This window comes from Eublepharis macularius, chromosome 3, assembly GCF_028583425.1.
Source record: "Eublepharis macularius isolate TG4126 chromosome 3, MPM_Emac_v1.0, whole genome shotgun sequence".
Classification (NCBI taxonomy): Eukaryota; Metazoa; Chordata; class Lepidosauria; order Squamata; family Eublepharidae; genus Eublepharis; species Eublepharis macularius.
The window spans coordinates 69,093,337-69,108,151 of record NC_072792.1 but is presented as its reverse complement, the minus strand read 5'-3'; the positions used below and the strand labels follow the sequence as shown (position 1 = coordinate 69,108,151).

The 14,815-nt window shown below is 41.1% G+C and overlaps 2 protein-coding genes across 2 annotated transcripts in view; one reads left to right on the top strand and one right to left on the bottom strand.

The window, feature by feature from the left end:
* TXLNG (taxilin gamma) overlaps positions 1-6,278 on the bottom strand; it is a 30,928-nt gene extending 24,650 nt beyond the window's left edge. The window contains exons 1-4 of the mRNA XM_054974140.1: positions 6,108-6,278; positions 2,805-3,117; positions 1,715-1,806; positions 466-636 (exon numbers count right to left, since the gene is read on the bottom strand). Of these exons, the coding sequence (XP_054830115.1) occupies positions 466-636; positions 1,715-1,806; positions 2,805-3,117; positions 6,108-6,245 (714 nt within the window). The 5' untranslated portion in view covers positions 6,246-6,278. The remainder of the gene's footprint in view (positions 1-465; positions 637-1,714; positions 1,807-2,804; positions 3,118-6,107) is intronic.
* A 357-nt stretch (positions 6,279-6,635) lies between these two features.
* Positions 6,636-14,815, top strand: part of CTPS2 (CTP synthase 2) — a 111,215-nt gene continuing 103,035 nt past the window's right edge. The window contains exon 1 of the mRNA XM_054974782.1: positions 6,636-6,708. The gene's annotated coding sequence lies outside the window, so the exon portion shown is untranslated. The remainder of the gene's footprint in view (positions 6,709-14,815) is intronic.

The following is a 14,815-nucleotide window of genomic DNA, read 5'->3' as shown; positions in this document are numbered from 1 at the left end:
AGCCTCTGGGTCTGTGTAGCTGGGTCCATGCAGGCCCTGCAACCTCAATTATCATCATTTCAAAGGTCTCAGCAGAGTAATATAGAAGAAAGGGAAGGGAACGAAAGATATGTACTGTTGAGCACCCTTGCATTTCACTGGATACAGCCCCCCACCACCAAAAAACAGATGGCTAAATAAATGTACAAGAGACCCACAAAGAAAAAGCAAAGATTAGTCTAACTCCCCACAGCACAAAATAATCATTAGTTACCTGCCTGAGGATCAATAATCTTCTTTGCTGTCAACTACTAGCAAGGAATAAACTACAAGTAATGCCAAGCACCCTGTATTTTCATTCACTTCCAATTCCCTTCTGTTTTCATTTCTTGATGTTCTAAACATCAGACAATATTTACAACCAGCATGTTCTTAGAAAATGATGCTATAAACTTTTAAAAGCATTCAACATCATCTCCAACTGACCTTTATTGTTTTATTATGGCGTTGAAGCTCACGACAGAGAGATTCCAGTTTGCTGCGTGCTAAGATGGCCTTGCTATGCTCACTCTGCAAGTGAACCTTCTCTTTCACAACTTGAGCCTGCTTCTTCTGCAGCACCTTCATCTGCCGTTGAACATTTCGGCTCTCCTCCAACTGAGTAAGAGAAACAAAGAAAGGTAAAAGAGCAATTCTTTGCTACAGCAGCTTACACCCAAGTGATATTCTGTAGCTGATTAATTAATTTAAAAATTGCATATTGACAATTACAGAACACAGTCTAAGCTAGGTTATCAGAACAACTAGAATTTTACAACCATGACTATCAAAGTTTCATCCTTCCGCAGTTCCAGCATATATAACTAGCCATGACTGAGGAAGATTGTTGCTAAGTCCTGTTACCCAAAATGGTTAAGAGCTTCAACATTTCCTAGACAGCCATAATATAGTCCTACTACTTCTAAATCCTGATATGCAACTCCATGTGTGTCATAAAAATTCACAGTACTAGTTTTCCTGCAGAATCTTGTGATTTTAGATTCTACAAACTTGCTTCCTGTGATTCAGATTTCACAAAGCTTCTTTTCTATGCTTCTCTAAGGGAACACAGAGATATATCCTCAGAGATGTCTTTGTAATTTCAGAATTACATTCTGTGAGGTCTTCCACTTTTAATTATGATCCCATACACATCAGGATATGTCATTTTCTCTAAAAGAAAAGTTTGGAGCTCACGCAATTCATCACTGTACATGCAGTGTGCTTGTCTGCCTATGAGACTATGGGCACTTGAATATGGCTTGTGGATTATAGCTGCTCTTTGGATTTAAACCTACACCATCTGGGCTAAAACAAATGTGAACACTGTATTTATGCATATTTCAATTAGAAAACAGGAAACAATACAGTTGTACTTCCTGCTTCTCTGACTTAATGCGTGCAGGTCATATCCAAATACACCATTAGTATACAATCTGAGACTTATTTCATTAATTTAAATATTATTCCCCCCCTAACTTTATAAGTATCAAGAGATTAAAAAGAACTGATACATAAAATACATGTAGCCTTATTTCTCTCACACACTCAAATTATGTTTTACCAGTTTAGCTGTTTTTATTTAATTCTTGAGAGAAAATGCTTCACTCTACTTCTACTATATCTAAAGCAGTGCAGCTCCTGTGCCGTGTACACTTCTACAATTAAAAGTTCTTGACTTTATTGTGGCACATACCAGATCAGCATATTTCTTGCAGAGTGCTGCCAGCTTTTCCTCTGGAGTTGCAAGTGTGTTTAAAGCCTGCATCAGTAATAATACTTCTTTCCCTATGGATGATGCAGAAAGTATAAAATACTTTAGTAAGTAGCATCAAATACTTTAGCTCTGAAGAGCTTCACTACATAAGCCAGGAACAAGCAGATTACCACAGTAACACAACAGAAAGTGAAAAAAACTTCACTACATAAACAAATTCAGTATTTACAATTTCTAAATAGAGCTTTAAACTATAGGGCAAATATCAACAAAAAGAAACAAGAAATATTTTAAGCAACATAAACAAATGTCTTGCAATGCCACTATTGAAATACATGGTACAACTACAAATTACTACAATTATGTGTGTAACAATGGACAACGAATACTTGTTTCTATAAACATATACAACAGGTTGTATTCTACAAACTTCACGTGAAAGCAGGTATTTCCTTACCTCCTTTCTCTTCCAGATCCTAAATAATGCTGAGAATAAAAAGGGACTCTGTCTGCAAAATACCACAAGGAGTGGAGGGGCAAGTTTACAACTCCTCCTTCCCTAGCTTTCCATGGATGAAAAGAGGAGTGGATGAAAGAGGAGTAAGTTTTCCATCTTCACTGCAGCTAGTGGCATTTTGTCTATAAGGCTCCCCTAACGAAGTACTAGCCCTCTGAGGACTTAGGGGATGCCAGGGAAAGGTGGGGGAAGATCTACTACCATCTGTAGTAATTTTTATGTCTGTTAATGTTGCAATTCTATTTATCATACTCCATATTTATAAAGTAGAAATATTCATAAAATAAAGAAATCAATGTTTGCTCCTCAAATCCAGCATAACTTTCAATATTTTTAAAAATATAAAAAAAGCTTTCCAGCTTTATTTACTTTATAGTCTTTCTTGCTGAATAAGGTATAATAGTTTCCTCCCATCTAAGTAACAAGAAAAGGCAATAAAAGCCAGAAGAAGAAAGGACTAAGTACTTGATAAAGAAACAAATGAAACTGATCTATTTTCAATGCTGAACCATCAAAAGCAGCTATTCGTCCTAGACTACAACAGTCATATACCTAATGTTTTCTCTTTGTTTTTATCACTCTCTGGGTCTTGCTGGCCATCAGGTGGATCAGTGCGGGTTTCTTCCCTTCCAGGAGTCTCTTCTCGCAGTTCTTCAGCACAGAGTGCAGTTCCCAACAGCTTTCTGTTTGTAGCTATGTAATCCTCTACCTCCTCCATTGCACCTACATTTTCTGTACCATCGTAATTTGTTTCTGAATGCTGCAGCATTGTATTCAGTTCTGTACACTTGCTGTTCATTAGCTGTTCCTGGTTGCTACTTTCAATCTCGCAGATTTGTGATTCTTCTGTAGTAAGCAGTAAACACTGGAGGAAAGAAAGAGTAACTGTGCAAACCATTTAACTAAAAAAAACCCCTCTTCTCTTGACTACATTATGATCTACAATTATCGCAGAAACCTTTACAAAGATACATGAAAGGACTTTAACGACCCACTCGCTGCACAGGAAGAATAGTTAGTCAACAAACACAGAAAAGAACTTAGCCCACTGTACAACCATGTTTGTGGAATACTGTAAAGATACACTGGAAGAAGAAACCTTATGTATATAATTCTGAGTTCCTTGGAGGAAGGATAGGATAACAAGCCTCAGATATGAAGCTTCCTTCTTTTGCTCACAGGATCTAGCTATACATTTCCCTTTAAAACTTGGAGCTTAATGGATGAAACAATGCTGTAAATGTCAGACTTAGAATTATAGTTAGCTTAGAGGCTGCTGACAATCTACGGGATGTAAAGAATTGCTTGACTCATGACAAATCCATGTACATTTTAAAGAAGTCCAGTCAATGCTACTACAAAGATGTTGAACATATAGCAACAAAAGTTTCAATAAGTAAGGAAGCACAAAACAAGACTACTTGTTTTTCTAAATCTCACACTAACTGAATTTATACATTAAGAGCCAACTTTTAGTTTCAAAGGTTTTGGAAATGTGAGAAAACAGAAGCTAATTTCACCCATCTTTTAACAGCAGCATATTTATTGTCACTTTCTCAGTAAAGCCTGGTTCAAACTGTTTCCCCATATTTCAAGAAGTGTAAAATAGTGTTTAGAGTGTTAGAACAGCATCTGGGAGACCCACATTCGAATCCCCACTCTGCCATGAATACTCAACTAGGTGATCACGGGGCAGTCGTACACACTTAGCCTAACCCACCTCACAGCGTTGTTGTGATAATAAAATGGAATAGAACAATATAAGCTACTTTCTCCCTACTGAAGATAAAGGTGGGGTATAAATGAAGTAAATCAAATAAGGGACAGATTGTATGGAAACAGTCATGGTGGACTAGTATATGTAGAGTTTTATAATGCAGTAAACACTGAATCATATTATAACAAACAGGCTTATATCTGGACACAAAGACATCAGTGTTAAAAAGAAAAGAGTAAAACTTTGCAATGCCACCAGAAAATGTGGATAAAGGACCCAGATAGTAATTCTCCATGGTACCTTCAACAACTGGGGCCCTAAGAGAGAATGGCATATTAACATCTAACATACTGCTCCACAGGCATCCATCTGAAATGCTGTAACATTAAAAGAACCAGCATGGACCTATAAAAATTCCAAATGTTTAAAATACTGAGCCACAACTTTTTCATATCATAAAGAAGTTTAGAAGCTTCACATCACTGGGGAGAGGAAAAAAATCAGTTTTTTAAAAAATGTAACTAGTAACACTGTACAATGGAAAAGCTCAAAAGTGTGACTCCTTTCTCATAATTATGAAGAACCCTGCAACAGTAAGGAATGGCTAAGGGCAGAACATTAGTAATAGCCTCTTTTGAACAGCAACAAGTGCAATAACAACTGACACAGCATATGTTTATTTTTAGTAATTCGGTGGCCAGTTTCTAAATTTCACTCTGCATTGTGTTTGGGATTGCTGGCTTTTCAGGCAAAATTAACAGGGCAGCTTTAGTAGATAACTAATTGTTTTAAAGGAAGAGAAACAGATCTATTGAAGAAAGTAGCACCTTTTGTTATTTTGGAACAATGAGCTAGGTACAGTTCTTGCTTAAGAACAAAAGCATTCCACAGATGAATAAAAGTGATTATAAAAGAACCTAGCTGCTTGCATACAACTATTTAATGGTCATGAGAAACGCATTTTGAACCTGCTTATCCTGCCCATGGGCAGGACAGGATAACTGCTGCCAAAAAGCCTGACGTGCGAGAGGATACTGTAGAAAGATATCCTAGCTAGCTAAAGAAGTTTGTAAGACATAGTAGTGAATTGTACTACTGCAGCAGTATCAAGATTTATTTTGAAGTTTCACTGAAGTCAAGGTACACAGAGCCCTTGGGTTTGCACGTCCAAAGCTGCCAGTCACATCACATTTTTCTTGTTTTGAAATGCAACAGACCAGCTTCATTATGACAAGATGCTCTTAAAAAGATGTTTTTATTTAACAGTATTTGTAGGCAGAAGTAAAATCAAAAAGAGTCCAGTAGCACCTTTAAGACTAACCAATTTTATTGTAGCATAAGCTTTCGAGAATCAAGTTCTCTTCATCAGATGCATGATAGTAGTATTAGGTTGACAGACTTGTTCCAATGATAAAAAAATCCCATGCAGAAAACTCTGAAATTACAAAACCTGGCAGGACAAAGGTACTAGGAATAAAATAGTAAATACTACATAATAATTGTGCATAGGGTCTTTTAGGTCTGAAAAATACAATGCATCTCTCCTATCGCCAAACATCACTCGTATTTTACTTTCTCAAAGCTAGATTTTCAGATACCTTACATTTGTCAAGCTCTGAGGACGTTTACCATGTTGCCTAAACGGAATTCAGCATCCGTAAAATATCTGAAAAGATACACATGCATTTTTCTATATAGGGCTCGGGCATGAAACGCAAAGCGCAGTCAAGGAAAGAAACAAACATAAGAGGGAGCTTTTCCTCGGACTTGCTGCCTGCGACGCAACGTGGCTACCAAATAACCCTCTTGGCGGGGAAATGAGGGCGCGCTACGTTGCGCGGGAGGAAGGAGGGAACCGCACTGAAGAGCCGATCAGGCGGAACGCGCATCCAGCAGCCCACCTTCGACTGCCGCTTCCTCCAGCATCCCTCCAGGAGAAGCTCCATTCCCGAGCAGGTGCGCGCGGCGCCCCCCAGAGCCTCCCGCGCAAAACGCTCCGAGCCGAGCCCCCCTCCACTCCTCCGCTCCCGCCTCCGTCAGTCACCTCCTGCCACCCCCTGACCTCTCCTCGGATCAACCTGCCGGCGGAGGCCGCGTGGATCCGAGGCGCCTCCAGCTGGGTAATGGCGGACTGTTACCTCAGGGCCGCCCGCCGTCGCTCCCGGGGCCGCCGCCGGCTCTCCTCGGCCTGACTCCTCCAGATCTTCCGAGCTCCGCTCGGGCCCCGCCGCTCGGCTCCCTCCACCACACACGACTTCAGCTCCGCGCGCCGCCATCGTGTGACGGCAGGACCCAAACAAGCCGGCCCACTCCAGAAGCACACCGGAAGTAAGCGTGCCGACGCCGGGCCCGCTGCCTAGATCTCGGTTGGACCAATCACCGGACAATCTTCTGTGTCACGTGACACTTGAGGACCCTGCCCCCGTCTCCCACGGCCCGGATGAAGCGAGAAGTCCAAGGACCTCCCTTGACTAGGTCCTTGGTATTCCCTTCAGGTGAGTACTACAACTCCCAGCACACCCTGCGCAATCACGCCCGGGGAGTTTCTTGGAAAGTAACATGAAAATCCTTTCGCTTTTCCCACCTGAAAGCCAGTTCCACCGCATTGCTTCTTGGGACATGTAGTCTCCTGGCTGCGTTACCTTCCTTTGCACGTGGTGAAACCATGCGTCCGATTCGGGCAGGATGCCTGCTGCTATTAAAATGCTCAGTCGGGAAAGCGCCCTGCTCCAAGCTCCGGTGAGTCGGATTAGTGTCCCGCTAGTCTTCTGCATAGCTGGGATATCTTCGCCAGCGCTGTAGGCTATTTTGCATTAAACGGGAGGGGGTGAAACACTCTCCGAGGGGGAGATTCAGTTTTGGTGGGGGATTCCACACCTTTGAACTGCACAGAGAGTTTCAGAACATGACGATGCGCTATTTTTTGATCCGCTCTACGTGGGCTGCAGAGAGCACCAAATTGCTGCAATTCTACTGCTTTGTCGGATTTACTGTGTTTTGTCTTTATTTTTTTTTAAAAAACGCGTTCCGTTTAAGGATACCCAGTAATTGGTCTATCTAATTTCCTATCAGTCTAGTAAGTGGCTGACTTTCGTAGTAAAGCGCTTGCCCTCCCTCCCCAAAAGATCCATCGTTTAATAAATGAAGAGGGATGACAAAGTATACACGAAAAAAGCTTACCAGGCACATTACCAGCGCACATTTAAAAGTTCGGTTAAATTCTCAAGGCGGGTTATACACTCTTGCTTTTTATTTAATAAATTTTATTGGTTTCAAAATTATACACAACAAATAAATATATTACCTTTAAAAACTATAAATTCCGTACATGCTCTTTACGCACAGCCAGGGCTTTTTTTCTGGGAAAAGAGGTGGTGGAACTCAGTGAGTTGCCCTCAGAAAAAATGGTCACATGGCTGGTGGCCCTGCCCCCTGATCTCCAGACAGAGGGGAGTTTAGACTGCCCTCTGCGCTTCCGAGCGGCGCAGAGGGCAATCTAAACTCCCCTCTGTCTGGAGATCAGGGGGCAGGGCCACCAGCTATGCGACCGTTTTCAAGAGGTGCCGGAACTCTGTTCCCCCACATTCCCCCTGAAAAAAAGCCCTGCACACAGCCATATTGTAATTATACAGTCTTGCTTGAACAACCAAGCCCCGCATTCCTGGCAACAAGCTCAACAACAAATATTTGATGACGTGCCAGAAAACAGTACACTAAAGTTTATATTCTGCAGCTTTTGTGTGGCACGCTAGGATTTACTCGGCATTTCATTATAAACAATAGCACAAAATCTTATCTGCCTTCTTCAGAATCAGATTATCTATTGTATGTGGCCAAAGGCCATCACAATCAAGGGAATAAAACACATAAGCAAAACATAAAACACTAAACAATAAACAAACATAGGTGAAAGAGTCTCAGATATTAAGATCCAGAGGAGTTAACTGTGTTAGACTGCAGTAGCAAAATAGCAAAGAGTCCAGTAGCACCTTTAAGACTAACCAACTTTATTGTGGCATAAACTTTTGAGAGCCACAGCTCTCTTCATCAGATGCAACTATTAAGCACAACTTGAGCCCTGATTTTCTTAGCTGCCAGGGCAAACTGTGCTACTCTCTAAGAGACATGGATCCAAATCAGAAAGAAAGAGGGGAAGAATCAATGTTTTTAAAGCTTTCACTAAGGAATTTACTTCTTGACTCTGTATGCAAAGCCAAAATATAGTATGGAATGTCTTCAGGGACTGAAACTCCATGAATACGGAAATGGGCATCAGTCAATCAGAGGACATGGTTTGAAACCTCAGAGAAATTAAAGCCATTCTAAGATTAGGAAAAGCGATTTTGGTCAAATAAGCAACTCTGCCATGGTCTCTCTTGAACAACTTGAACCAAGGAGAAAATTTGGAACAGAATTGAACTTCTGTTCAATGCAGCATCCGTCTTAAACATACAATGTCATATATTGAGACCAGGCAAAGGAACAACCCAAAAGTCATCCTCCAGGAAATGATAGAGGATTTTGTTAAAGCCAGACGAGCAAATGGCATCTGAATGCAGCAGTACATTACTTTCCCTTAAGAGAAGATTAGCAGAGAGATTCCTTTGCTTTCTCCAGAATCTAAATAAGGTCAAGTGCAAACAAGCTCTGATAGAAGGCAACCCAACTAAAGCCCACACTAAAGCCACAAGGCAAAGCTAGAATCCTCTTTTAAAAGAAGTTTTGAATTGGTTCCAGGTTCAAGGTCAAACATTCATTCCAACCCCAAATCTTTGTATCATGTAGAAGTTACAGGACAGCTTTACACTGGAACAATTTCAAGGCCAGCTGAACTAAAACTCCTTTCGAGGTGTAAAATTTAAAGATAGCCCCAGTGTTTTTCAAACCTGAGGCTTTTGTTATGACCAGGTGGGCTTTCCATGAGGGGGTTTCATTAAATGTCACCCCAAGATACTTAAAGGTTCTGTATTGTTCAATGGGATTGCCATCGATTGAGCATTTAAATCGTCTAGGTTTCTTCCCAAAGACCATCACTTTGGTCTTGGCAAAGTTGATGTTTAAGGTCTCGCCCTTTCAGAAATTGCCCAGTTTGTTCAGCATCCTCCTTAAACCGATACAAGTTAGGGACACCAACACCCTGTTATCTGTATATAGGAGAATCAAAACTTTCTGATCCCCCTAAAGATGGTGGAAAGAAATCAGGGCCTGACCAAGCTTGGAACTGTGTCATTTAAGTGGAGATTGAAGATCACTCGGGGGTCAAACACACTCCTGTTTGACCCGAGTAATTGGAATCTCCTCTGTTAAGGAGCCTTTGGGGCCTACCTTAACTCTAGCAGATACATTAGAATGAAATTCTTGAATCAGGAACAATATGTGTTTATTGATATTGGTGCCTGCTAGTTTCCCCCCACAGTTCGTTCTGATCTACTGAGTCATAGGCAGTAGTCAGATCCACAAATGCTGTGAACATAGGCTTCATGGGGTCCTAATGCTTCATTGAGCCAGCTAGTAAAGATTCAGGCAGTGATCAATAGTGCCTACCCCTTTTCTAAACTCTGCTTGCTCAGGATGGATAATGTTATTAGAGGTCTCCCAGTCCTCCAGTTTGCACAGTAAAAATTTGCTGTACAACTTGAAGGCTATGTCCGGCAGGTTAATTGTTAAGTACTTTGGGGGAACTGATTTGCAGCCCTTTTTAAATACTGAGACTGCAATGTTTTGTTTCCATCCTGAGGTTAAAAATGCCAGTTTGATTGATCTGGGTAAACAACTTTGCAAAGGGAAGGATTTAAACAACTTGGGAGGGATCTGATCCTCGCCGGGGGACTTACCAGAGGAGAGAGAAGAGGCATCTCTTATGCCTATTTCAGATGCTGCAACAGGAGGCCATTGTGGTTCCCACCCTCTTCAGTAAAAAAAACATAATTGAAAGTAAACTGATCACTCAGATCAGTTTAAGTCATTTTCCATATACCTCTGTGAGTGTTTTATGTGCCATCAAGCTGCTTCCAACTTATGACGACACTATGAATGGATCCAACCAATATGTCCTATCATTGACTGCCTTGCTCCGGTCTTGCAAACTGGCTTGCAAACCCTGGCTTCCTTTTTCAAGTCAGGCTCTCTCATTCTGGGTCTTCTTTTCCTACTGCCTTCAACTTTTCCTAGCAGTATTGTCTTTCCCACTGAGTCTTGTCTTCTTGTGATGTGACCAAAGTATAGTTGCCTCAATTTTGTCATTTTAGTTTTCTACAGAGAATTCAGGCTTGATTTGATCTAGAACCTACTTATCTGTCCTTTTGGTGATCCATGGTATCCATAAGACTCTTCTCTGCCACACTTCAAATAAATCAATTTTCTTCCTGTCAGCTCTCTTCAGTTTCCAGCTTACATATACATACACAGTACTGGGAAATACCATAGTATGAATTATCTTGATCTTGATCCCCAGCAACACATCCTTATCCTTAAAGATCTTTTCTAATTCCTTCATGTCTACCTTTCCAAGTCCCAATCTCCTGATTTCTTGGTTGCTGTCTCCCTTTGGATTGATGGTTGAGCCAAGGAATAGAAAAGCTTTAACTATTTCAGTTTCTTCACTGTCCGTCTTAAAACTGTGTAATTCCTTGGTAGTTGTCTTCCTGATCTTCATCTGTAATCCTGCTTTGGCACTTCCTTAACATTCATCAATAGTCGTTTCAAGTCTTCCCTATTTTCTGCAGTGGTGTCATCTGCACATCTCAGATTGTTAATGTTCCTTCTACCAATTTTCACTCCTCTGTCTTCCAAATCTAATTCTGTTTTTCCATATGTTCTGAATAGAGTTTGAGGGAGATAATGTACATCATTGTCTAACTCCTTTGCCAGTTGATAACCATTCTGTTTATCCATACTCTGTCTTAACGGTAGTCTCTTGTTCAGAGTACAGGTTGCGCATCAAAACAATCATATGGTGTGGCATACTTACTTCTTTTAGCTTTTCATGATTCACACAGTTGAAGGCTTTCCTATAATCTAAAAACAAACTGATTTTCTTGTGAAGTTCTCTACTATGCTCCAGTAACCACCATAAATTTGCAATATGAGCTCTAGTGCCTGTTTTCTTTTTTTGAATCCAGCTTGCAAATCTGGCATTTCTTGTTCCATATATGGTAAGCGTTTTTCTTGTAAAATTTAGAACATCACTTTGCTTGCATGGGAAATTAATACAATGGTTTGACAGTTGTTCAGTCTTTGATGTCTCCTTTTTGGAATTGGAATGTAAATTGAGCCACTGTTTTATTTTCCGCATTTGATGGCATATTTTTGTTATAATATTGATGGACTCAGTTTTTGTAGCTTGAAATAGTGGTGGAAAATGCCCTCAAGTCATAGTTGACTTACGGTGATCCCTGGTGGGGTTTTCATGGCAAGAGACTAACAGGTGGTTTGCCATTGCCTGCCTCTGCAATTCTGGTCTTTGTTGGAAGTCTCCCATCCAATTACTAACCAAGGCCAACCCTGCTTACCTTCTGAGATATGACGAGATCAGCCTCACCTGGGCTATCCAGGTCAAGGCAGCTTGAAATAGCTCTGTTGATATTCCATGCACTCCTGATTATTTGTTTCTCCCAATTGCTTTGAGTGCAGCTTTCACTAGTCAGTGAACAAATTGTTGGCCTCTTGTTTCATTTCATGATCCTGGTCCAAATTTTCTGACAGTATTTGATTCAGCTTTGTTTCCTCCTTTTGCATTGCAGTCACCTATGATTATCAGCACATCTTACTTAGGTGTATGATCAATTTCTTCCTTTACACTTGGACAAAAGCTTTACATTTCTTTTTCAGCATCCATAGTTGGGGTGTCAACTTGCATGATAGTTATACCAATAAGCTTTCCATGGAATCCAACTGATATTTGGTCAAACTTTGCATTATTTATTTATTTATAGTTCACTTTTCTCACTGAGATCCAAGGCGGGTTACAACTGAGCGAGTGAAAATACAATATAATCGACAGCAAGGACATTCACTAAGCAAAGTACAATAATGAACAACAGTTAGGACATTCAGGGAAACAACTACAATAGGGAATGGTAGCAGAGAAATTTTAAACAAACAAAAGCCAAGCACAGATGAAATCTGTCTGAAACAAAGCATAATTTATTTTCACAGTGTGGAAATTTTAGCAGTGTGGAAACTTGTTAGTAGACACACGTAGCAGACCGTGCCAATAGCATAGTGTTTAGTGCTTGTCGCTACCAAGGCATTTCTCTGAGCTATTTCTTATGACCTGTACTCTGGCTAGAAAGCTCTCCTGACTAATTCAGTCTTACATAGTTTGAGATAACCAGGGGTGTGGGGGCTCTCCTGACCATCTCAGGCAGGCCATTCCATAAGGCGGGGCTGCCACAGAAAGCATGTGTGTGAGCAGCTGTTGATTTTGTCCAACTGTAGAGTGGCTTCTTCAGAAGGCTCTGTTCAGATGTGTGAAGCTCCCATGGTGGAACATAGGGAGAGAAGTCGTTTTGCAGATAGTCATGACCTTGAATTGAGGCTAGTAACTGATGGGAAGCCAATGGAATAGCTGCAGAGTGGGGGTTATATGCATGCTCCGTCTAGCTCCTGAGAGTAAATGAGCTGCAGCATTCTGCACCAACTGAAGTTTTGCCCCACTATAAAAGCAACACTGCTTCTTTTGAGTTTGCCATTTCCAGAGTAAAAACACGACCTATTCCAGTCCATTTAGTTCACTCACACCCTAGATTACTTTGTTTAAATGTTCCAGTTCTCGCTATATGACTTTGAGCGTACTTGGTTTCGTATTTCTCACATTCCATTTTACTATTATATGTATTGCACAACTTTGGACTATCCTTTTGCAGCTATTACAAACTGGATGTCCTTTGTTACCCAAATAGGAGGTCTCCTTAGGAGCATTAGCATTAAGTAGGCAAGCAAGGGGGCAACTAGGAATCTCCACCAATGTTTATGGGGATTATTTCCTTTAAGAACTTTCAAATAAACCAGGCAGATGTTCAATGGGAAAGGGTTTGTTTTAATTAAAGAGAAATAAGAGGCAAACGTACAGAAAACCATATACAATACACATACAAGGCTAACTAGGAAAGTCAGGGAGGAAAGTGAGAGAAAGCAGTTTCAGGGAGGGCAATAATTATCAGTCTCGAAGAGCAGAGGTCTGCAGAAGCAGCAAAATGACCAGTGTTTCATGAGAAGAACAACAGTCTCAAACGACTTTGAAAATGGGGATCTCAGTTATAGGGTGAAGTGTTCCTTTGGGCAAGCTGCCTTCTTGCTCCCAAGAACAATAATGGTTTCTCTGGAAGTAGAACAGTAAGTTGGGAGAGGCTTGAAGAGACTATCTGGGATAGACTATAGGTGAAAATATTGCTTGATGACCTGGTAAGCATCAAATGGGAAAGCTAAAATGTTTGCTGAATAGCTTTGGTAAGGATAGATGGGCGAGGGGAAGTGTAGCACAGCGTTGATGAGATTAGAAAAGGGCTTTATTAGGAAACCTTGTTATCTCTGCATCTCTCCAGAGTGTGAGCCATCAGTCAGTCAACTGCCTCTGACTCATGTTCTGGTAGTTTTCCAGGCTCCCGCCGGCTGGATTCCACTCTGGACCAGGCAGTGTCTTGGACTTATGGCATAGGAAGAAGGGGTTTATGATACTCTATCCATAAACTGTTCTCTCAGTGTGGTTAACAGCTAACACTTTGGTTTTGATCCAGTCCCATCATTAAGAACAGCGATATTCGTACTTTACCTCTGCTCCTCCCCAGTAGTCAGTTGAGTGCCTTCCAACCTGGGGTCTTGTTTTCCAGCACTATATTTTTTTCCCCTTTTGGATTGTTTCACCACAGGGTTTTTGAAGCATGAGATGATCAAAAGTGGTTTACATTGCCTTCTTCTGCTCTGTACTAGCCAGGGTTAGCCAAAGTGTCTGCCATTGTCCATGAAAGATCCTCTACTAGGGTCACTGTCCACTACTGCTGTGGTCCAGTAGCTACTCTTAAAGGATTCCTCCATCTCCATTACCATTTGAACTGTCAGTTCTCTTCTGCTGATGACTTTTGATTAATGGAGTGGATGCAGTGGATGCATCTTAGTCTGGGGTCTTACCTTTGGTCATTCTGCCCTGAGGGAGTTTACTAGTTTATACTCTTGACAGAGTACAAGCTCTCAGCTTCACTGACACACTCAAATCTCACCATGTTAAGGTGTGTATCCATGAGGGGGTGCCATCGTTGAAATGATTTCCTATATGTAACTAGATTATTAATTAAACTGTGGAATTGCCAGTGGAGGTAGTAATGGCTATGAGGATAGATAGCTTTAACATTCATGGAGGAAAGGTCCCTCAATAGCTTCTAGCCTTAGGGACTGAAGGGAGCCTTCATATACAGAAGCAGCAAACTGCTGAATACCAGTGTCAGGAAGCTGCAGAAGAGGGCCTCAGCCTCTGTGCCTTGTTTGGCCTTCTAGGGCAACTGGTTGGCCCCTGTGTCAATCAGCATGCTAGACTAGATGGATCACTGGTCAGATTCATAAGGCTCAACTTATATTCTTATAGGTTCTTTGTCATTTATTGTGCTCCACTTTGCTCCATTAAAGTGGAGCATGATTGCTTTTCTGACTATGCCTACTGTACTTTTAAGCAGCCACCAGCTATTCCCAACTAAAGTTACTTCCATCAAAGCCACTGTGCAGGGTATCTAAACTAAGCTGCAAGTGACAGGAAGTGCTGGTACAGCTTCTACTAAGATCAACTTTTATATTCTTACTCTGGTGCTGAAACCCATTATGACTATAATAAGTGAGTGACTGAGAAGGGTCAACT